The 24,894-nt window shown below is 41.1% G+C and overlaps 2 protein-coding genes across 2 annotated transcripts in view; both read right to left on the reverse strand.

Annotated features, from left to right (window-relative positions):
* C9 (complement component 9) overlaps positions 1-2,874 on the reverse strand; it is a 55,730-nt gene extending 52,856 nt beyond the window's left edge. The window contains exon 1 of the mRNA XM_012649541.1: positions 2,689-2,874. Within this exon, the coding sequence (XP_012504995.1) occupies positions 2,689-2,765 (77 nt within the window). The 5' untranslated portion in view covers positions 2,766-2,874. The remainder of the gene's footprint in view (positions 1-2,688) is intronic.
* Positions 2,875-14,859: 11,985 nt separating this feature from the next.
* Positions 14,860-24,894, reverse strand: part of DAB2 (Dab, mitogen-responsive phosphoprotein, homolog 2 (Drosophila)) — a 52,960-nt gene continuing 42,925 nt past the window's right edge. The window contains exons 11-15 of the mRNA XM_012649900.1: positions 24,326-24,488; positions 19,568-20,194; positions 18,905-19,014; positions 18,259-18,329; positions 14,860-16,590 (exon numbers count right to left, since the gene is read on the reverse strand). Coding sequence (XP_012505354.1) covers positions 18,264-18,329; positions 18,905-19,014; positions 19,568-20,194; positions 24,326-24,488 — 966 coding nt within the window. The 3' untranslated portion in view covers positions 14,860-16,590; positions 18,259-18,263. The remainder of the gene's footprint in view (positions 16,591-18,258; positions 18,330-18,904; positions 19,015-19,567; positions 20,195-24,325; positions 24,489-24,894) is intronic.

Consider the following 24,894-nt stretch of genomic DNA (forward strand, 5'->3'; position numbering starts at 1 on the left):
GGGTAAGGGTGAAATCACACCTTATGGGTATAGTGTACACTATCTGGGTGATGGGCACTCTAACAACTTTGACTTAAGTAGTACAAAATCAAGCCATGTAACCAAAACATTTGTACCCCCTTAATATCCTGAAATAACAAAAGAGAAATCCCCAACAGTAGACCAGTGAGATGAAGTGTCTACAGCCATGTGATCCCTGAAGGCTAGCTACAACTCCAACCTTTCTTCTCCTAAACAAGAAAGCACATCAAAGTGAAAGCAATAGCAAGGTTGTTATTTAAAAACAAGCAAGCAAACAAACAATCCCTGACATTCATTGAATTCTTACAATTGTACCAGGCACAGATGTTAAAATTAAATTACATGTATGACAATTTCATGTTCACAAAAATCGTATGAGATAGATGCTTTCATTATCACTGTTATAGGTTGAATTGTGTTTGTCTCCCCCTCCTCCAAAAGATCTGTTGCAATCCTAAGTCCTGCTACCAAATAAGAATGTGACCTTATTTGGAAATAAGGTCTTTTCAGAGATAACCAAGTTGAAATAAAGTCATTAGGATGGGCCTTAATCCAATATGACTGGTGTCCTTAAAAAAAGGGAAAATTTTTATAAAAAAGACATACACAAAGGGAAGATGATGTGAAGACAGAGACAGAGATTGGAATAACATAGCTGCAAGCCAAGGGATGCCAAGGATTGCTGGCCACCACTAGGAAGGATCCTCCCCAGAGACTCCTCAGATCCTCCTCAGAGACCCTGCTGACACCTTGACTTCGCACTTGTAGCCTCCACAACTGTGAGACAATACATTTCTGTTGTTGGAAGCCACCCAGTTTGTGGTACTTTGTTACTGCAGCCCTCGAAGATGAATACAATCAACATCTTACAGATGAGGGGACGAAGGTGCAGAGAGGCTGAGCACCTTGCCCAGACTGACACGGTTGGTAAGCAATGGCACCTTGGCCTGAGCTTGGGAAGTCTAACTGGAGAGGAACACTCTATTCTAATCAAATTTATACTTTTAAAAATCATTTGCAAATTTCAGTTAGCTATTATTCAGGCAAATTATTTGTGTCAGTTCATGACCAAAGTCTCTGAACACTCTGCTTTGACCTCAGCCCTCTGTCAAAGGGCAGAGCACGGAGTGTTCGGAGCAGGGCGACCCCGACAAACTGGCGCGGGCGTGGCCGTGGGAGCCCATGGAGCCAAAGCAAACTCTGCCGCGCAGCTGCTCCGAGCCAGGGGCCAACTGAGGGGCTTCCTGGTCCTCCCTGAAACATCTGAGTGTGGCCAGCACCCAGGGGGTACGAACTTCAAAGCAACTGAAGCCTTCCCCACAGCCACTCATTTTTGATCAGCAGGAGCCACAATCCAGGAATGTGGGTTGTTTAAATTATTATTATTATTTTTAACTTAAGAAGGGGTCAGGTGAAGTTCGAGGGCTAAAGCAACTTGCAGTAACTGCCTTTCCAGATCCCTTTTGTACCCAGATGCCCACTAAACAGAAATATTTTCTGAAGGGCACAGTGCTTTTTAGATAGTTCAGAAAGAGGAGGTGATGGGATAAAGGAAGGGCTGACTGAGCATGTGACCCAGGGCCTGCGCTGGTCTGTGTGCCACCTTTATGGGGTCCCTCCTGGAAGATGCATCCCTGCGAACAAACCTTGTGGTGAGTGGAGCCCAGGCTGAATGGCGGCCTCCACCTGCAGCTGAGCGACAAGCAAAGACGTGCTGGAGATGGACATCAGAGTCCAAAACAGAATTTGGTTAAACCAAGAGTTAAGTGACTAAGAGGAATTGGATGAGGACACAGTTATGTCTGGGCAGAGGAAGTGTTTGGGCGGATATTTCTCTCCAATTATATCATTGAAGTCAGGAATATTTTAATGCTGTCGCCAGAATGGATCATACTATATTGGATCATACAGGTTGGTGTCTTCTCCCATGAGTCCAAGGTGGAAGGAAGGATGCCTTATGTGACTCCAACCTCCAGTGTTTCTGGGTACAGTGTAGATGTTCAGTAAGCACTTATTGCCTGGGTGATTTTCCTGGATGAGCCTGGCATGGGCTTTGTGATCCCAATCAGGATCAGAGAAAAAGGAGAAAAAGTCTCTTTGCTGGAAGAATGACCAACAGGCCTTCATCATGATGATGATTCTTGAATGGAAGAAATACAACCCTAACCCCCAAATGACCGTAAACAAAATGTGTGCCTCTGGACACAACTTGGAATGTCAAGGAAGAGAAGCAAAGTGGTTAATGTTTGCCTAATGTAGAGACAAAGGGGAGATGTATCCAACAGTTAAAAGTGTTAGACATTGAGGCAGACTGAGGGAAATACTAATTTTCTTAATTTTAAACATCTCAGACATTAGGCACTGATAAACCTAGGTTTATCATATACTAGTGAAAACCAGCTTTATTTCATAATCCCAAGTATTTAAAGAATATCTCAACCTTAACATCTGAATACCTTGTTTAAAAGAAATCCCCAGAAACATCAGCAGGTCTCCAAAGAAAACTTGCAAAACTGCACCCTATGTATTTTCTGACCTCTTTTCAAAGTTTAATTCTGAGGCTCCATATCGCGCCATGTACATTAACACTTTTACCTACTTTGCTGCTAAGAAATAGACCTTGAAATACCAATCCACAGTGAAATTTCCAGAGGCAAACAGACTCACCTGGGAGTAAGATCTGCAGTGAGGACACTTATTTCTAAAATGCAGATTGCAAAGGCAAAGCCCCAGCCGGCTGACATGCTGTTCCTTGCTGGGCAGCTCCAAGTGAGGTGGCCTGGCAAGTCCTGTAAGGCATTTATTTGCAAAGGGCCAGAGGACAGGGAACAGTTATTGTTTGTCTGTGCTCAGGGCTTTTGTTCATTTGGGCTGCCTGGGTAGGGAAGTCCAACCAAAGGAGAGTCATTTTGTAATTCTTGGCCTCCTGTTTTCTCGTATTGACAAGTACACGTGAGCAATGAGCCTGTGGATGCTAGAGTGGCTAAGATTAGCCACAGTGCTGTGTAAAAACAAACAAACAAACAAAGAACACCCAGCAGTTCTCATCTTGAAGGACTCTGGGAGGGAGGGTGAGGCAGTGTGTAATTTTGGGGAAAAAAAAAAAAACAACAAAAAACCTGTGGATGATTTTCAAGGAGGCATAAACTCAGAATTAGTAAAGAAGTGCACTTGTTGAAAGGAAGGCACAGACACAGATGTTCCAACCTTTTTTTTTTTCAATCTGAAAATGAGCTATGTGGGTTATTTCCACATGGGCAAGATAAAGCATAAAATGTATTTACAGACCTGGCTTTCATTATAGGCATAGTGGAGCATTTGGAAGAATGAGGTACACTCCTGGAGGAGTTAAGAGTAGTCCCCAAAAGAATATGGTCTCCTTCTCTCAGAATCACACATATCAGCAAGATAGATTCTGAGATGGGAAAATTTGTTCCTACTCATGAAAAAGAATTTTCCCCTCACATTTTCATGCTCACCAGCATTTGTGGGAAGAGTGATGTGTTTTGGGAGCAGTGGAGAATGTGGACTTTGCAGCCACTCTTACAGCACTGGTTGCCCGATAGAGTGACCTGGGGACCCTTGAAAATGGTAGTGATGCCTGCCCTCCACATTAATTGGCCTAGGATGAGACCCTGCATCTGGGATTTTAAAAGCTTCTCTGGTCATTCTAATGTGTGGCCAATGTTGAGATGGAGAATAGCCACCTTATGAAGAAAGACATCAGATAGAGTCTCATAGGCAATATATCAGTGATATTTTTTTAAAAAATCTCCAGAATGGGAGAAAAAAATCTCCCAACACAGTTTTTAGTGGGCTTTCCTAAGTATTATTATTACCTATAGGCAAATTTCAAACATTAACATATACCAAGACAGATCAGATAGGGGGCGGGATGAAGGGAAGACAGAATATGCAGCTAGTTTCTCCAGTGCAGCCTTACCTTTTCCACAGATGGTACCACCTGGGGTAGAAATTATCTACTTTCACCCCCTTTCTTGGCCCCTGTCTTTTTTATGCAGAGAGCTTGAGGTCTTTAATGGGACTAATCTCACCTGTTCCTGAGCTTGCTATGGAGACACGTGATGTGGTCCATGTGCAGGGCATGCAGAATTGCCATGTAATGAGATGATTTGAGTAGATGTCACACACTTGTAGATGTGTAAATAAATGTCTACACCCAAAGGACACTTCCTGTGAGTCTTAGCCAGTGACAGGGGGCTGTTTCTGGCTTCAGTAGAAATCCGTCAGATGTGATGTAGCAAAGTTGAGGACTCTCCTGTGGCCTCTCTGGACCCTGCTGGGATATCTGTAGAAATAAGGATGTGAAAACAGTTAGAAGAGGATGGGGTTTATGCTAACTAGGCTTGGTGCTAATTGGTTAGACTTTGTGATAACTGTACCTGATAAGTAGATGTGACTAGAGGTTGAAAAATAACTTACCTCCTTGGAGACTAACTCAATGGAAGGGGGAGGGGGGAGTGAGGATTTCTTGGCTGACTGGTTTGAATAGGGGGCTGTTCTCAGTTTCTCAGTTGTATTTACTTTATCACTGTGGTTCAGGCTAAATGTAATGTAGCACAGTAATGGGAGCAGTAAAGTATAATAATAATATTAATATATTAATTAGATATTAGTAATATATAATAAATAATGTCTAAAATATATAAGTAATACAATGTGCCTTACATTAGTGCCTTTAACTCTTCCTTGCCATTAACATCTATCATGTATCTGACATGTTTTGAAATGGGGCTGACATTTCTGTGTATATCTGGGAGAAATGAAGCATCATGATGCATTAGACTAGAGAAGTGAAAATAACATTTTTTATTTGTATAACACCTAATGGTTTCCAAAAAAGAATGGATCGACGTTTATTGAACTTCTACAATGTGCCAGGCCATCTCTCTATATACGATCTCATCGAACCCTCAAAATAACCCATTTTATAGCTGAGTAAACTAAGATACACTGAGATTACATCATTTGTCCAGCATCCACCCCGGGCGAGTAACTGGAATTTGAACTTGCTATGTCTGGTCCTATACCTCAGGCTTTTCCTACCACACTATCAGCACTGTTGTTGTCATTGTGTTAATTATGTCATGTTGCTTATAAGGTACTTTACTATAAAACTTCTTACTGAATCCTCTCAACTCTGTGAAAGGGAAGCTTTTAGTCTAGTTTCACAGTTGAGGCTCAAAGAAATACACCCAAGGCTACATATACAGAAGTGGGATTTGAACAAACTGTGTCTTTAAACTCTAATTCCAGGGTTTTCCACTCTGCTGTGGGTTCTCAAAGTTTTCACCATACAGTGGCCTTTTTTTTTTTTCACATTGGTTTCAGTTTGCTTTGGGAATTTCGTGGTGATGAATTATTATTTTTTGCATAATAATACTTTTCCCAGCTTTTAAGGCAGACATATACATATGTATATTAGAATTCTGATCAGCAGGCAGAAACACTTAATTTTTACTGAGATGATATAAATAAATATGTTGAGGATCATTGCCATTTGGCTCTTTTAAAGTGATGGAAATGGTTTTTTGAAAGTCCCTTATTGTTAAGTTCATGGACTCCCCTAGTGTCCAGGGATCTCATTGGGAAATCCTATCCCATTCCGTAGCTGCTTCTCACTGATGTGCAAAGATCCTTAGGTCTTGTAATAGTACAGTGGAATTTTAGGACTTTCACTTTCACTTATAGCACATGCACTTGGTGGAGATAATCAGAATCACTGAACAGGGAGAACTTGGGGATCACTGTCAATTGCAGTTTTAGGTGTGTCTTGTTTGCTACTGTGTCCCTAACATCTAGCATTGTATCTAGCACATTTCTGAATTGCATGAACTAATAGATGAATGAATAAATGCAGATAGTGAAAAAATGATTCCAGGGAAGGAAAGTGGCACGTCCAAGGTCACATAATCAGGGTAGGAGAAGCATCAGAGACCACTCTCTTCCCTGCTGGTTCTGTGCCATTTTCTTCCAGCCCTTTCAGATGAGCTCTTTATTATAACGAAGGAGAGAAGAATGAATTTCTCTACCGAGTGGCTCTGGAGCTGTTGGTGAAGTTCGGTGGGGGTGATGTAAAGCTATCCTTTTACAGCAATAAGGATTCCTGTGGCTCAGATCTGTTTACAGTCACATGGAACTACTTAATGCCTACTTGATCGCATTGCACTATTTTAAGTGAAGATTCTGCACAATCTCCTTTTCTTTTGAAGTTCACAATATCTGCATATGCTTCCTCCTACCCTTCTGTTTACCAACACTCTTGACTGCTCATGTCTCCCACACACTCAAACTCCAGCCTCTGCTCTAGTTATTTCAGGATTCACCACTCTGCCTCATTCTTTTCTGATTTTGACAGTTCTATCAATATTTATCTTAATTCCATTCAGCCCACTGTTATAACCAGAGTCCTGCCAACACCCAAAGTGGCTTTACCTTTGAAGATATCAATATCCTACTCTCTGACAACAGTTCCCAATAATTCAAGCTACCTCACTCTCGTACTCTCCCGATATCCCCTTTCTTTGACTTTATTGAGACATCCAGCTCCTACATTTCTCCATTTTCCTCCAGGTTACCCGTCTTCTGCTAGCCTCTCTTTCTTTCATCCTTATCTGGATCCCCTGCCCATCGATGATTTCCTCTCACCTCTCAGCTCCCTCACACTTCTTTCGCCTTTTGCACCAATATCTACAGACTCTCAGCCTGGTGTCAGTCCTACCAATTTGCTTTTCTGTTGCTTTGCCCAAGTCTAGTTGGAGATTTATCTCCATTTATCTGTCTTTCATTGGTGTTTGGTCAGACCTATTTCCCCATTTCTCTTAGTGGCTCCTTCTACTCCACCAAGAAACTCAGAAACTCCTTGGCTTCCTTTGGGCCCCTCTCACGTCAACTTCCCTACATCTCAACCAAATCTCGGAGGAAGAGAAAGCCTGCATTTATTTAGGAAAATCCAATGCTCAATACTCACACCCCAACTTTCTAGGATTCTGCTGTTGTTGTTCCTTCTTACATCCTCAATGTCTCTCAACATCTCCATCCTGATCACTTCCTTTTCCTCAGCCTATGAACATGCTCAAGTCTCTTTTATCTTTAAAGAATTCTACCTAATTTCTTGATTTTCTCTCATTGCTACGACCCTATTGGCTAAACTTTTGCAGTCTGTGTCAACTTTCTTCCTGCATGGCTATGTTAACCTCTTGCAGTTTCCTTCGTACTTCTCCTAACTCCACTGAAGACCTCTTCGTTGCTAAATTTAATGGACATTTCTTGGTTCTGAGCTTCGTCTGTTAAAGGCACTTGACCCTATCATCTGGTCTCTATGCTTTAAAACTCTTGGTTCCCTTGACTTTTGTGACAGCGACTCCTTATTCTTCTGCTTTCCTTTTACTCACTCCTCTCCCTGGCCCTCACATGAGTGCTGGTTCTCCTTGGGAGTCTGTCCTCCACCCCCTTCATTCTCAGTACTTGCCTTCTTTTCTTCTCCACTCTTAGGGTTAAGCCTGGCTTTAGACCCAGAGGTCTCAGAGGGTGACTTGTCGAAGTCCCTTTACCAGAATCCCCAGGGCTCTTGTTTTGAAAGAATAGATTCCTAGAAGTGATAATTTGAAAAAAAAAAAACAAAAATCACAAAGTTTATGGTGTTACTTTCCAGCATCACAGTCTTCATGTACTTCTAAGAAATCTCTAGGCGGACTGTGACTTGTCCACGATACATTGAACTTGCCATATCCAAAATCAAACACCCAATTCCTGCCCAGTCAAGAAAGCTCTTGCTTTTATAGTCCTTATTTTGGTTAATAAGCCACCATTCACCCTGTCTTTCTGGTGGTTACCTTTGCTTTTTATCACATTAGTCCTTTGACCGTACACAAAATGTTAAGCAGGCTCATAGTGGTTACTTGTAGTTATTCCTGACTTACTGGTTGAAAAGTTGATTTCACTCAATTCAGGTATATTTGGCTTCTGTAACTTGGAACTTTGACCAAAAAAAAAATATATATGTATATATATATATATATTTGAAGATCAAATTCTGTTCAGATTTAGTAAACAGTTAACAACATGTAAACCCTCCTAACCATAGTAGTGGATAACAGTTTGAAAATCTTAAACTGTCTTTAATTTTCTCTTTTAGAATTTTGTGTTCTTGACACTTTGCAATTTCAAGACTGATCCTTGAGGTTTATTGCGCAGGGAAGGAGATGGTGGTGTAAAGAAACGATCAATCACCTGTGACTCTCGATGCAGTGAGGACAACTCATGTTATGATGCAGAGAATGTGAAAAGACTGCCTCTCTGGCTCAGAGAAATTGTGGGAGGGAGAGTACCAGAGGTGGGAGAGGCTGGCTGGGATCTGTGTGCTTTGAGCAACCTTTCAGGCCAAATTCCAGAATGGGGCCAGCGTGTTCAGCGGGTTGAGGTCAAAGACAGATATTTCTGTTCTTGCCATCTGGGACTCTGGGAGAACAGCTTCCAGACTTTTCCCAATATGGGAGAAGCCAAATCTAAATAAAAGTGATTGTACCACGTGGTTGGGCAGAGAAAGAGGCACTGGCTTTGGCTTCCTAGGTTTCTTTGGCTGACATGTGCCACAGAAGACACCAAGAAGTTCCCCTCTGTCCTGAGGAGGGATGTGGAGGGTAGCTGGTAGGCTTGCTGGGAGGTATGCTGCAGCAAGGACAACGTGGCTCTCGAGCTGAGGGCAAGGATGAAAAGGCACTTATAGTCAGATTGCAGGAGCCCATGGCATTAGGAAGGGTCAAGGTGGGGACTGAGGCAGCAGGGAGAACCACCAGGCCCTATAGGGGAGGAGAATAGACCCTAAGTTCTTCAGCTACAACTTTAGCTACAGATATAGCTGAAGAACTTAGGAAGAGAGAATAAACAGAGCACTGTGCAAAATGAACCATGTGTTCATCAATACAGAGTTTTGGTCCAGTTCATTAAGAACCTGATACTTTGTAATCTTAGATTTTGATGAAACTGTACAATAGTATTACTGTTATAAAATGTGTGTGTTTGAACAATCTTCCTCGTTGACCATGTAACACACATCTAGCCTGACTATGAGCATGTGCAGGATGGTTTCCTATTTATGATGTAGAAGAAATTGAGAGAACATTACTCACAATCTATCTTTTATTGTGAGCAATGTGAGGCTTATATTAAAAACACTTAAACATGCTGATGGGAAATACTTAAGATGGACTGTACGTGAGGTTAAATTGATGTGCTGCATTTATAACAACTGGAAAATTCAAACTTTGAAGTGATACTTTTAATTCATCCTGAAAATGAGCTTTGGAAAGGCCAAATGGGGGATCAACTTGCCTAATTGTGCAGTGGCTCTTGGTTCCTAGGCCCCTTTTGAACTTTCATTATTTTTGGTAATCCCCATGGTGCTAACACACAGAAACCTGTCCTCTTCATTCCTAGCTTCCACCTTGTTGGCTTTGTTGATGATGCTCTCCATAAGTACGCTTCTTTCCCTCCCTGAGGGTGCCATGGAGCCAAAGGCTCTATGATCTGCATTTGGAGATGGGCCAACTTTGGGTTAAATTATCACTTATGCATGTGGGTGATGCAATGGTTAATCCATCACCCATTTCCCAGGCCCTCTTGCCAGGGCTGGGTCATGGGCCTACGACCTGGACAGTGGCACAGGGCTTAGCACTTAGGAGGGCCCCACAATTGTCTTAATGTTCTGCTGCTTCAGTCTTTAATTCTTAATAATTTTATGCTTGAATTTTTGTTTTAGAAGCCAAGTCCGATAGGAAAATGGAGCGTGAGCATGAGTAAATAGGCACAATGTGGCCCCTTCCATACTAGCCTATTCGCACGTAGTATGTGCGTTTCCCCTTAAGCACAGAACTCAGGTGGGCCCAGGATGTGTGACTCAAAGCAAAATTGAGTATGAGATACCTGTGCTGTTTATGACTGAGTAGGTGGGCAGGGGTGGGGGTGGGCACTGAGGGCCAGGAGAGGCCACACTTTCAGTTTGAACCAGAACTTGATGAAGCACAAATGATGAAGATATACTGTCATATCTTTCTTACTTGTGTTACTTCCCTGCGTTAGCCAACCCATTACACCAGAAATAATGACATAGGAAAAAAGAAGAAGATAGGGCAACTCATAGTTCCTCTTTTTCAGTCCTTCATTACTCCTCAGTGAGTTAAAGATAGAGAGTATTGATAGAATGTACATGCGTCCAGAAGTGAAATAAAAGCAGTTGAGTTAGTTTTGGGTAGTGTTTCCACTGTTCTGGAAAGAAGAAAATATTTATATAAATGCATAGACATATGCATATACAAGTTATGAAATATAATTGTGTAATTTTAGTGACTCCACATGTGAGTTAAAGGTTAGCTGTAAAATTCATGCTAATATTTTAAAATTTTAATTTTTCTTTATTTAGAGCAAAATTAAATAACAAATAAAATACACTTTGGCAAATCAAGAGAGAGAGAGATTTCAAAAGAAAAAGCTTTATATTTTAGTGCCTTTAGTGGCAATTTTTCCCTACTTTTTGATCAATAGACCTCACATTTTAATTTTGTCCTGAGTTCTGCAAATTATGTAGCCAGCCCTGCCACTTCCTTAACTACCTTCACAATAAGGGTTGGTAAAGCTAAAAGCTTGATTTCCCAGCCTCCCCTTTAATTAGGATCAATTAAAGCACGTTCTCTGGAGATATGGAAGTAAATCAGAAAGATTCTGCTAATAGATTTGAAAACAGTTCCTGAGAAAGAGAAAATAAGAAAGGAAAAATGGAGGAGAACTGTAGACTGCTTTTTTTTTAAACAAATCTTACAAAACTGATTGTGTTGTTTAATTATAGTGATGTATAGCTTTGATAAATTGAATAATTATAATAATTCAAATCAGAAATGGAGAGAATAACATCTCCATGCCTATACAAAAACCTTGAGTTATATATAAGATATCTAGCAGTGGCCATGTGACCAAATTCCTGCCAATGAGTCATAGCTGAAGTATACTGGGAATCCCTGGGAAAAACTGAAATGCCTGGTACGGGGAACAGACATTCGTTGTGCAACCTCTTCCCTTTCTGCCCACCTTTAACACTAACATCATATTTGGAGCTATGTAGCCATTTTGTGACCATTAGGCAATAAACACAAGAACAAAAAGCCAAAGGCTACAGAAGTTGGAGTGAAGAGCTAAGAAAGAGTCTGTGCTCTTGAGGGTTTTGTTTAGTGGCTGAGCCAGTACCAGCAGCTGTCAACCGAGACTTTTTGTGTGAGAAAAACAAATCTGTACTGTTAGGACTATATGTTTTTGTCTTCCTCAAATTCATATATTGAAACCCTATCCCCAATGGGATGTTATTGGGAGATGGGGCATTTGGGAGATAATTAGGGATAGATAAGGTCATGATGGCGAAGCTGTCACGATGAGTTAGTGTCTTTATAAAAAGAGAAAGAAACTAAGCTTGCTCTCTTGACCATGTGAGGACATGAGAAGATGACTATCTGCAAACCAGGAAGATGGCTTTCAACAGATACGGGATCTGCAGGCACTGTAATCTCAGACTTCCCAACCTCTAGAACTGTGAGAAATAAATGTTTGTTGTTCAAGCCACCCCGATGGTATTCTTGTTATGGCAGCCTGATCTAAGACATCCACTAGTTTTAGCCACCGTGAGCCTTTCCATTATTGTAATTCAATCATTCCTAGTGGACAAATGAGCTGTGAACTGCCTGCTTGTGCCCAGGGTCTTTGATCAAAAGAAGACAGCTTCTCCCATTTCTAGCTGTATCATTTCTTACCATCAGTGTCATAGACACCAGGTCAGTGAGGGAAACAGGGTACAAAGATCATATCAACCTTCCATTCTCTTCCTCTTCCCTCTCTGTTAGCACCTGTGTCCAATACTCTCCTCTCAGCTGCCCTCAAACAAGAGGCTATGATGGTCAATCATTATAAGTAGTTACTTAGTGAAGGAAGCCTCAGATACACCCCAGTAATGCCCTCACTCAACTCCAGCCCAGTCAGGTCACCCTCTAACACTGAGGTCCCCAATCCCTGGGCTATGGCCTGGTACCAGTCCGTGGCCTGTTAGGAACTGGGCCACGTATCACCACCTGAGCTCCAACTCCTCACCTCGCCACTCAACCCTGCAGTCTGTGGAATAATTGTCTTCCATGAAATTGGTCCCTGGTGTCAAAAAGGTTGGGGACTGCTGCTTTAACATTTAGGACAGTAAAAATTTCCCTTTCTTACAAATAAGATAAAATAATAATGATTGAAGTCAACCAAATAAATATAGAATTCACAGAAAACTCCATAACCAGTATTACAAGGAAAACTTCATCATGAACAATTTCAGAATTGGGCTTTTTTTGTTGTTGTTTATGACAACCTCATCTTTGGTCACTGCAGAAGGCCAGTTTCTTTGCTACCAAGCAGCCCACACTGTGGTCTTCCTGGAGACCAGTGCTTGTATGATTTCAGTACATGGTGGAAGCTTAGTAATTAAGTACAGGACGTAATTCCAGCAAAGCAAGGGTAAATGAGGGGCTTGGTCACTCATTAGGTGAGATGACAAATGGCCAACTCCTGTCCATCAGCACTGCTGTAATTAGGACATGTTATCAGAGCTGCTGCTGGTGCACAGCTTTGTGCATGTTCATATTTGGCACATCAACTTAGAACGTGAGTTTTAGTTATTTTTAATAGAATGGAATTAGTTAAAAACATACCATTTCCCAGCAAGAATTAGGTGTTTTATTATTTAGCAATATCCTCAAATGGTAATAGCTTAAATATTTACCAGGGACTTTTGGGAAGCTCCCAGCTTTCACTAAAGACTTTGTATTGAACCTGTTCCGGGAATATGGGTCAGAGTTCTCACTCATCAGGTTATTCCAGGGTCAACTGAACTCCTGAGTTAGCTACATCCCCTGTTCATTCCTCTCCTTATTGTCAGCACAGGAAAGACATGGAATCATCCTCTGTTTGGCTCTCTCTAGACACCATGGTTAACATTTGGATGGAGAAATCCGAGATCCGGGTTGAAAGGATCTCCCTACTACAACACATAGCTTTATAATAAAATACCTGTGGAAACTACTCCCTTAAAAGAATTAGAGCAGAGTGCAGCCATTTTAAAGCATGGATGCCAGTCTCACGTTAGATGCAGCAGTAACAGATCCCCCTCACAAGATTATGAACAATATCAATGGAATAAAGTTATTTCACATAAATGATAAAGCACTTCACAAATGAGAGATTATCTTGAGAAAATCAATAGCTTCTCCCTTTGTGTTGCTTTTATGTGAGAAATTTGGTAGCATGCTGGCTGTTAAAGTTCAGCTTTTAGCTTAGATATATTTGATGCCTAAATAAAACCCTATACCCAGGATAATAGGGTTACCACAAAAAACTGAACTGGCACACAGGTATGAATACTACCAGTATTAAAGAGACTACAATTGTCCCTTGGTACCCACAGGGGACTTATTTCAGGACTCCCTGTGGATACCAAACCCATGGATGCTCAAGCCTCATATGTAAAATGCTGTAATATTTGCATATAACCTATACACATCCTCCCATATACTTTAAATCATCCCTAGATTACTTATAATACCTAATAGGATGTAAATGCTATGTAAATAGTTATCTTTTTTATTTGTATTATCTTTTATTGTTGTATTTTTATTTTCCTAATATTTTCCATCCAAGGTAGGTTGAATCCATAGATGTGAAACCCAGGGATGGGAGGGCAAACTATGTAAGGATCAAGTCTGTTCCCAGTTTGCAGGAACACTTCAGTAAGCACTTCCCTCTGCTTGGTCAACAGTAGTTACTAATGGTGCACTGAAATGAAGGTCCTCCTCTTATACATCCAAGCAAGTGTTAACCTCTGGCAGGATCTCACAGATTAAGGCACGTGGAAATAGCACCCAGGCTTGACGGGTTAGACACACTGCAGAGCACCTGGATAAGCCAGACACTGTGTGCAACATGTTCTCAGCAGCCTTCTCCAGCTCATCCACGGCTTACTTTCTGTTTTCCTGGAAGCTGCTTTTGTGTAGAGTCTGTTTCTCTATGTTCCACCTTACTATGTCAGAAAGGGACCAAATGTTCCCATTAAGGGAACAGTAAGGCAGTAATATGAAACATTCCATAATAGTGTACACCAATAGATGACCCTGCCCCACAAGTTGGTCTTACTCCTTAGAGAAGTTAGGATTAACACCAAGACTTCTATAACCAGGCAAGGTCTGGCCTTGGGATTCTCTTCCTTGTAGTGGCAGGGCTTCCTGATATGAGAACCTTGAACTTTTATAATAGGTGAATGTTTAAGAATGCCCTAATGCAAAAAACATCTGATCCTTAGCTTGCCCACTTCACACAGCAGCTCTCCTGAGTGGCCTGCACCAGCCTAGAGCAGGCTTGTCTTGGTGAGGTAAAATATGACTGAATAAAAAATAAGAGGAGGCAAAGAGTGAAAAGCTCATGCCTTAATAGTTCACTGACAAATGATTTTTATCATAGATGTCAGCTGAGGTTGTTCTGCTGCAGGTCTTACCTGCTGAACTCCATTAAACTCCCAGTGTGGGTCTGAGAGAGAAGCATAAAGAGAGTGTTGAAAGAGATTAGATGATAATTTACTTATCTAATTCTATTTCATGGATTTCCACTTTCTCTTCATCTTTGTGACAATCCAGAGTATATTATAACTAACATTTGCTCACCTTAGACTGGTATGTTTTATAAATTGTTGCTAATGTGCAACTCAAAGCAAGGGTCAAATATTAGAATAAACTGATGGTAACACACGAGATTCTGCCATTCCAGTTTATTAAAATGAGTAAATTTATAGCTTTATTTGCATACAGAAAAGTGCACGAGAAAATAAGTATGTACAAAACAGCTGTGTGGCTGATCATAACTTTTAAAAATTCAACTACCTAGAAATAATAACCTCCAGTTTAGCACATTTAGGTATTTGGACATTTAAAGTACTAATTCAAGTCTGTGTTTATGACTGAGCAAGAAGCCTGATGGAAAATTATGCCATATATGATCTGCTATTACCATTAAACATAAAACCACAGGACTTTAGCTTAACTACTTGGGGTTAATCAATAGCGGTTCATGAGGCCACCATCTTGTTTAGATCCTGAGCAGTTATCCTCTTCTTCCACCTAAAGGTAACATTGTATGTGGTTGATCAACATCCACAAGAACCTGAGCATTAAGGGTGAGGAGACAACATTAAAAATCCAGCATAAACAAAACAAAACAGAACAAAACTCATTTTGGCAAGAACAAACTCTTGAGAACCCTGGTAACAACAGGGCCGAGAATGAACTGGGAAAGTTTCCAAGGTTGTGAGGAGAAAAATATCTCAGACATTAGATTTTCAATGATAACCCCAAATACCTGTTCTACAGCTTTTTCCCCCCTATTTATCTTCCTACTTACTATGATACTGTGGCTTCAAGAAAGTTTTCCAGTTACTTGATAAAGGCCTAGCATGACCCCAAAGAAGCACCTAATGTATTTGGCACAAACACAGTTAGCTTTGTGATATGTTGCTCTTCAGAATAGTCCTTCATTGCTGAGTTGATTTTGATTTCTCTTCAATATTAACTGCTCTTCTGGAACTTCAGTGCAAGAGAATGGCCTCCTATTCCATTGGAAAGATACAGGTTGTGCCCATTTGCAGTTCTAGTTACTGGGACTAACAATTACTGAGAAAGAAGAGGCTCCAGATCTGTGAATCATTAGGTTTTTTTTTTTACCCCATGAAAATCTTCTGCTTGTAAAAGGGAGATAATGCTATATGAACCCAGATGCAAAGCTGACTGCAAAGAGAATCAGAGGGAAAAGGAGAGGAGAGATGAATATGCTTTTCCCTAATTTGCAATGGCTAGCAAGAGATTGAAAAAAAGACATTTTTGGCCTCGGGAGAAATTGATCTTCAGAAAGAGGAGAAACTACATCTTTAAAAAGGTCCTTCAGTGTGTTTGATTCCAAAGTGTCTCAGAGGAATTCAGACTTGCTTCAACTTCAAAAATTTTGTGTCAGTGATAGTCTGAGCAAGATTTAAGAAGGTGCCTTGTTCTCTTATCATCTTTAGGTTTTATGCTCTAAAACAGAACCCCCAAACAACTTTTAACAGTAAGGATTTGAAAATTTATTCAAAAAAGCATCATAGGAGGGATGTGGTGGCTGCATCTCCTAAGCAGAGGGTAAAAGGTAGAGTGTTCTAGAAGGTTCTAGGGATACAATAGGCAAAGGTTCAGTAGGTAAACTAGTGTACTTCATTTACATTTAAGCTAGAGAGTTTAGGGTCTTGATTTATTTAAAGCCATAGATTCAGTTTAGCTTTAACCTAGACAGAAAGTGAAAGACATTTTACAAGTGGAAGAGGCAACAGAAATAAGGCAACAGATAATATGTGAAAGCCGGACAAGGGCAGAGATGAGGGTGTGTCTGGCTATTAGCTTTGTCCTTGCTTCTAAGGCCAACCTTTTTGTTCCTCTGGATAGTCAGCACACCAAGTTCCTAGAGAAGTATGGAGAAGAAAAACCTGTGGTTAGTATTTTGAATTGAGTATTGATGTATTAAATATCAAGTCATTATTAAAAATATCACTCATAGTATCTCCTAGGGTTGATGTGAGGATTGAATAATATAATAAATGTAGAGCATGTAATAAAGCAATCAACACAAGTGCTCAATAACGCTAGCTATTTTCTCCCATGATAGTTCTCCCCACCCAGTCTATTAATTTAGCAGGTTGACCTAACTATCCCTCCTTTATTACCTAAAGAAGAAAGAGCTTCCAAAGGAAAGTCTAGTCAATTCAGTTTAGCCCAAACCATATTCCCTGACTCCAGTGTAGTTATTCCTTTCTGTTAATATTTGGGTATTTCTTCCCTTGAGTAGAGGGTGAGAATGAGTCTCTCACTTGTTCTATTCACTTCTTTATCACCATTAGAATCCCCTGGACGCTTGTTAAAAGGAAGCTTTTTGTCAGCACTTCTCTGAAGCTGAATTTATGGAAAGGTACTGTAAGAAACACTGTAGAACTGGGATGAGAGAGAAAGATCCAAATACATATAAACTCAATCTTATTGTTGGCTGGGTGTGGTGACTCATGCCTGTAATCTTAGCACTCTGGCAGGCAGAGGCAGGAGTGTCGCTTGAGCCCAGGAATTTAGGTTACAGTGAACTATGATGACGCCACTGTACTCTGGTCGGGGTGACAGAGCAAGACTCTGTCAAATAAAAAAAAAAATCTTATCATTGATGCCACATTTAAGACATTTGTCTATTTAAAATAATTAAATTCTAGATGTGTAAAGGCATAGTTAAGTAATCCTGCTTGGATGAGGCAAGATTGAAAAAATGGGTTTGGGCTTTTTTCATTCTTTCTTTTGTTTTACCTTTACCAGCTGTTCTCTACCTTCTCTAAAATGGAGATAAGCTCCCTTTTCCCTACTAAGTTCAATCTTTTAAGATCAGAACAAAGTTGCAACCACTTGCTGTTGAGAAACAAAAGTTGCACCCAATCCTCACAGGGTTTCAGTCAAAGGTGGTTACACCTAATAACTTATCTAGGATAAAGTCCACTAGACAAAAAAGGGTCAACCTTTGGACCTATTTTGAACTTCTGCTTATGAAGGAGATATTTAAGAGCTGTTAAAGCTTTTAGATTTAATACTGTCAAACTATTTCAGACTAACTTTAATTGAGATTTCACACAAAGAAATAAATGGCAGAAGAGTTGTGATCATCATCTGTTTAGCTAACTTGTGTGGCGACTTCAGCAGGTCTTCAGGACCTGAGCTTTTTTAGATAGGAAACCAAGTTATTACTAGGATGCTTTCTTTGCAATAGCTTCACTGTGAAGGTAAAAAGGCTAGAAAGCTGTTATATATTATTTTGAGTTTACTTCCATGCAGAAATGAAAAATCAAAAACATAGGATAAGGTAGAAATCCATATTCTGGTGGGTATATTACTATTTTTTGATGTGTTTAAGAATTCTTTCCTTAAGTTTCCTGTCTAGTTATTGAATTAGCTAAGTATAGATTTCCATGTCTATTTCTCCTAAATTATTGATATTTATCCTCTTTCCAATTTTAAAATTAAATTTTCCCCCTTTTCCCCCATATCACCTTTTCTCACCAAAAGCCCCAAGATAAACTTAATAGGATCTTCTACTTACAGAAGTTAGGCAAAAGGATTTCCAAAAGGATCCCTATACATATCAGAAGATGCAGATTGAGCAGAAATCATCTAAGAAGATAAAACCATATAATTGCAGTCATAAGAAAAAAAAAATCTTACAATGAAGACTTCCCAAATTCCTTTAAAAATCACTTAGGTCATAGGCTAATCAGATACTATAGGGGTCTACAATGATTTGTGTCCACTTGGTTGTGGATGGTGATATATATTATTTACATCAAAATCAAGTTCAAGTTAATTACATTTGCCTCTCCCAAGTAGAAAGTATGCGATACAAAACCATGTGTGGAAAATTAAGAACTTCAATCTTTGAAAGGTTTTTTTAAGATAGTATTTTGGCTCAGTTTCCCCCTAGAATACTTTCATAAGCCAGGTTAAGTGAGATCTGAAGGACATTTTCTATGTGATATTATTTTGCAAATTCAGAAGATAGTACTTCCTATAATATAAATAATCTTCCCCTAGTTTAAATGAATGTTTAGATTATGAAGTTTCTCAATGATAAATCTTAGTCAAACACACTTTACCCTCAAAAAGTTATTATGAAAGCAAGGTTCATTCAGGAGGCAGTAGTTCTATGTGGCATGTGCTTTGGAGCAACAGCTCTAGTGGTTGATACTTACGGGGGCTTGTGATGAACCAAAAGAATCTTTAGAAAAAGGGTTCTCAAATGCATGGTCAGCAGATTTGGTAACTGGCAGGGCACCTTGTCTGGGAACTGGCTTTGGTGGTTCTAGAACACAAAAAAATCAGAGTAGTCAGTAGACAAGCTTTCCCCAAATATAGGCTCAAGTCACCCAGTCAACTTATCTTTGAAATTTAGTTCTAAACTTACGAAATCTGTATCAGTGGAACAAAAATCGCCACCAGATACTAGGACTCCTGATGATTATTATAGGCAAATCCATCCATTCTCAGAAGAGAAAGCCATGTATATTTATCTGAAGTGGAAGAGATGCAGAATCCCCTCGTTTAAGGCCAAGGATATGGACGAGACTTTAGTATACAGCCTTCGAAGTGCCACCACCCACTGATTTTCATTAGCTCTTGGCAGCCCTTTGAGGAACTACCACTAGAGGGCAGCATTGGGTCATCCCTTAGAAAGGGCTAAGGTACCTGGCCAGCTCCAAAAGGTAACCGGTTAAGTTGTCTCCATAACCCTCGATTACCAAAAGAAACAAGAACAAGATTTTCGGGGAGTGGGAGAGGGTTCATCTGAGGGACCCTATGGGCCCACCCTGACAGTGGAAATATTGGTACAGTAGGCAGAATAGTGAGTAGCTTACCATTGATCTTGCTCAACAGCTGATTAGCATCATAGTCATCATGGTCTGCATTCTCTTGAGGAATGCCAACTTTGCTGTTGAAATAATTAGAGAAGGCACTTGAAGTCCCAGAGGGAGTCTGCTCCCCTTTCCGTGCGGGCACAGCAGGTGGTTGCCGCAGTTGGAAGTCCTTAAACATTTCTTTCACCTCCTTGACTTCTTTATCCCCAAGTGGGTCTAAGGCAGTGAAGGCATCACTGGAGATGTCCTTTGGAGGGCCAGTTCTAGGAGGCGGCTGAGGAGTGACCAGGAGAGAGGACAGCATAGAAGGGGACTGAGTGGACATAGCAGGAGATGGAAATATGTTGCTCTGAAAAGGATTCCCCAAAGGGCTTGTTGACTGCCAAGTATTGGGTGCCACAGATGCAGAAGGGCCCCAAACAGCAGGAGCTGGAGGGGAAGTCGAGGCTGCAAAGGATGAATGCTGGTTCCAACCTGGAATGGCTGGGCTTGTACCAAAAACAATAGGCTGACCGAAACCTGAAGGCTGGCCACCCATCATGGCTCCCGGGACCATAGAAGTGGACTGATTGAAGACCAAAGGTGTGCTCCATGGTCCTGCCTGAGGGAGTGTGGCTGATACACCACCTGAAGGAAGAGGGAGAAAGCACTTATCAGGAGACAAGCTTGAAGAGGATGCTTGAATTTCAGAAAGCAAAACTCTCCAGGGAGCGTTTGCCACCATCTTGGTGGCAAACACCTTCATCCAGACCCAAGACTGACCTGGGAAATATAAAAACTGAGTGATTAAATCACTCTAAAGGTTAAGTAGCTTTTACCATATAGCTGGCAGTCAAATGCTGGTTGCATTTCAAAGCCCATGTTCTTTCTACCCTGCCTTTTTAACTTTCCTCATTAAAAAGGTAATACAGTAAACTTGAATCTAAAGGGTGCAGTGTGGGCACTGTCTGGGGATGGACACGCTTGTAGCTCTGACTCGGGTGGTGCAAAGGCAATTTATGTAACCAAAGCGTTTGTACCCCTGTAATGCTCTGAAATTAAAAAAAAATTTTAAAAAGTGTTTATAAAGCAAAAAAAGAAAAACTCATCAATGAATTAATAAAAAGGCAATACAGTTCATAACTACCCAGTCGTGAAAAAAATGAGCCCTTATCCTACAGCCACTAGTTGTTTGATAGACTTCAGACAACGAGAACAGAGTCTGTCGATAGCAGGAACTCACCTGTTGAGTGAATACATTTACTTACACAAACCGCACTGATTATGAAGTGGTTAATTGAGATAATCCACGGGGCTTTCTGAGTCATGGATTTGATCTTTTCATTTGGCAGCTGCCTTGTGTCTGGAGTCTTATGAAAACCAGTGATCACACATGTGCATAAGGCCTCAACATGCTTACATCCTGAAGAAACCATTTCAAAGTTTCCTCGCTTTTTAATGCTGCCAAGGTTGACACAGCTATATAAAGGGAAGATAAAGTTTGGCTCATGCCAAGATAGTTTTAGACTTTTATATATAAAAATGGAGGAAAGGCTGTTATCCTGGGAGGGCTGTTTCAAATAAAGTGCTTCCTGCCATGTGTCACTCACTAAACCTTGCCAGGAGTTAGAAGAGGAAGGGAGGGAGAGAGGACAATGGAAATAAAAACCTTGCGAGGCAAGCGATGGCCTTTGTCAGGGCTTCTGATCTTTGTGAGTGAAAGGCTCCATCTCCTGCATCCTTGCTGTGTTCGGCAGGAATTAGTTAAATCACTAGAATCCAGGTGTCTCCAATGACTGTCCCCCTCTTCTGGAGAGGCTCATTCCCTGCATCTTGTTCTAATATATAATATATTTTTCCCTTGCCTTTTCCCAAGTGTAATAATGATTCAGTTAAACTGTCACCACTAATAAAAAACCTAAATTCAACCTCATACCTATTTACAGATGATGCTCTGCTCTTGAAATCTATTTTGAGCTTTCCAGGACAGCATTCTTTAGTTACAAAAGTGTTCTAATCCAACTAAGAAAAGGCCTTCAAACTTGGGTTAGGAATGTTTTTGTTTCCAGAGTGAGAAATACTTTGAAAATGGTGTTTAGGGGTATGTAGCACAATAGTCTATCTTAAATCACTTCAGTATGGGAGACTGGTGTCACTCGACTCCACTCTTATTATCACGAACGCTGGCCATCTGGCCACAAATGCATATGGTGTACTCAATAGAGAGTGGTGTGGTTCAGAAACCACTTACTTATCAACATGCTTATTTTGAAGGTGAGGAATATTAATTAAAATTGGGAAGATCACAGTCTGTGACAGTAGAGGCTGAAAGCCAGGCACACAGGCTCCGGACCCAGCACCCCGTCCTCTTGTCCTGCTTCCTTGGCAGCAAGGCACGGGACTATTTTTTAAAAGCTAGTGTGTTAATTCAAATACTGATTCCACAGATATAGAAATTAGACTTCATTTGCACTAAAGAATATACCCCTTTCATAATAAATCAAGGGAAAAGTTCTCTTAGATTCTACAATAGGCTCTAAAAGTGGGTTTAGTTTGAACAAAGTTATTGCTAGCATTTTAAAACACATTTACTTAAATTTTATTAACAGGAACCAGATCACTCACTAATAATTTCCACCCATTGAATGGGCAAAAAAAAAAAAAAGAGGGAAGAACTTGATCATCTTTTATGTTGGACTACTTGCCTTCCCTTAGGAAAATGCATGCCGTAGTCATAGATCATATTCGTGAGAATGGTGTTTTTAAAAGAGAAAAATATTGTATTTGCCAAAAATTAAAGACTTTCCTACTATATACTTATGCCAGCCGTCATCCCCACCCACCAGATTCCGTACGTTGTGTTTCAAGACATTTAGGGCCCAGCTGGAGAAAGCAGCGGCAAGGACTAGGAGAAAAGGAAACACGGACATAAAACAATTTCATTACCTTCCGAAGCTAGATTAAAACACAGGGTAGCAAATCGAAGCTGAGGGCTCAGCTTCCTACAATACCCTCTCCCTACCCCCCAGTGCTCCAGGGGAGGCAGTGCCCCAGCTGGGTCTAGCGGAAGCCAGACCCACAACCTTCCACGCCTTGGCTAAGGATCCCTGCTAGTGGACAGGGACTATACTGTAGAGCTCAGTTTGAGTTCCATGTCTAAACTTGGAAGAGTCATCAGTATTCTGCAGTTGTATACCCCAAGGCCTCAACAGGGGCACCTAGCCAAAAAGCTTCACTTCGTCTGAATAAATTAACAGTTATAGGGTCCAGCTGTATTTTCAGGCTGACTTGTTAAATATTGGCTGTAAAAATTCTTCAGGGCATTGATGTCAGATACAAAGCTCTGTGATGTGATCTAGTTGCAGACACTGCCTTGCAAGTTCTCTGCTCTTCTACGAGGGAAAGGCACCAAGCAGCTCCACTTGGGGGTTCAGGGAAAAGAGCGATACAGAAAGGGGGAAGCCCCCAGGAGACACAGGGTGTTCAGGGAGAGTCTCCTGACAGTATAAATCTGAGTGGAGACCTGGGACAAACTGGCTTCTCACACCCACATGGATGTTAGCCACTCGGCAGGTGAGTAACACCCCCTCCCCTTTTTGCCACCCTACTCTAGATATGATTAAGCAGATTTCTTGTAGAAGAATCAAAATATTTTCCTTTGCAGGAAAACAGCAGAGAAAAAAAATATTAGGATCCTGATGACTGACTCTGCAGGAAGCAGAGAAAGCCAAGATCCCTGGTCAAATTTTACCAAAGGGGAGGAGAATCCTGCTTCATATATAATTCTCCACCTCCAATGCAAGAGTCTATTTGGAGTTTGCAGAGGTGCCAAGAAGCAGAAAAACAAAGACAGTCTCTAGCAGGACAGCAAAGACAATTGTTAGGGTTTCTGAAAACTGTACCATGCAGTCCAAAACAAGTGGCGGCTGTGGGTGAAGAGCAGCCGGCCAGCCCTCAGTCGAGCCCCTTCCCCATTGTTCTGCTGGAGTGGTCGGTGGCTCACTGGAGCTAAGGACTCCTTCATGCAGAAGGGCACCAACACATCCTAGGCATCTGAGAAGATTCCATCTCTTGCCTTATCTCTGTGCTCTTTTCAACTTCAGCTTTTTAGTCCTTATGTTCTAACTCTAGTAAGACAGTCAGGCCAGCCAAAATATTGGCAAGGGGCCGCTAGGGCTTGAGCATTCAGAGACTGCTCAGGGTGGCTGCCTGGCCTACCCTTACCATGTGCCTAGGAACAGAGCCGGGCCCAGAACCCAGGACTTTCGTTCTTTGACTTATACTTGCTTCAGACTTATTTTATATCCTTCTTGGGGTATCTGTCCCTTCTAAGAGGGATATAAGAGTTGATAGGGGATAGGCCTTCCATCCGTTACAGTAAATGATATAGAAGACATGCATGTTGCCATTTTTTCCAATAGTGATGACGGACAAGGCTCTCTCTTCTCAACCCCTTTATTCCATTGAAGCTGGTCTGAGCACCAGAATCCCTTACAATTGTCTCCCAGGAAGCCATTACCAGTTGGCTCAAGTAAGTCCAATGTTGAAAATGGATTTCTTGTCACATGCCACCTCCAGGAGCCAAATTTCAGTTTTGAGTCAAGAGTATCCAGTGGAGCTAGAGATGTTCAGGAGTGAGAATGGGAGAAGGGCTCTTGAGGGTGCTCAAATCTTATGCCTATGGAACCCCCCATGGATGTGAAGCGGCTTCCCCCATGCATCATCATTTTGTGAGTGAAAGTAACAGAGTCACACCTAACTCTATCTCCAGACACCTACCTAGGCCCGCAAGGGGCCCCACTGGGGCAGAAGCACTTGTTTTGAAGAGATCCAGAGGGTTGGTCTGTAGGGTTGCAGATTGTCCTGTGGGTGACATCTGGCTTGGAGGTTCTGAGACGGGAGGAGCAAAGATGTCTGATGCAAGCAAGTCATTCGCTGAAGACTGACAGGACAGGGAGGGAGGGAGAAGTGTTAGTTACTCTGTAATAGTGAAATACAGCTGTATTCTGTCTCCTACTTTTCACCCCAAATTTGAAAGCCACAAGAAGGAAACTTTTTTTATTACTGGTAAACAACTATAACTGATACCAAAAAAAAAAAAAAAGAGCGAGAGGCGAGAGAGATTCCTGCAATGGACAGACTACTGGGAAGTCACTAAAGTGACTCATACAACTGAAGACTTGCAAAGTGAAACCTATTTTGCTCATTTATGCATTTGTATTGGTCTGGTCTCCTTATCAGCTAAAAGCTTGAGGCTGGGAAAGAAAGGGCAACTATAAATAAGTATCTTGAATATTTTTGATTATTCCATTGGATGTAAATCAGGTTACACAAAGATGATATGGTGT

The sequence above is a fragment of the Propithecus coquereli genome, unplaced genomic scaffold, assembly GCF_000956105.1.
Source record: "Propithecus coquereli isolate 6110/MARCELLA unplaced genomic scaffold, Pcoq_1.0 Scaffold110, whole genome shotgun sequence".
NCBI classification, from domain to species: domain Eukaryota; kingdom Metazoa; phylum Chordata; class Mammalia; order Primates; family Indriidae; genus Propithecus; species Propithecus coquereli.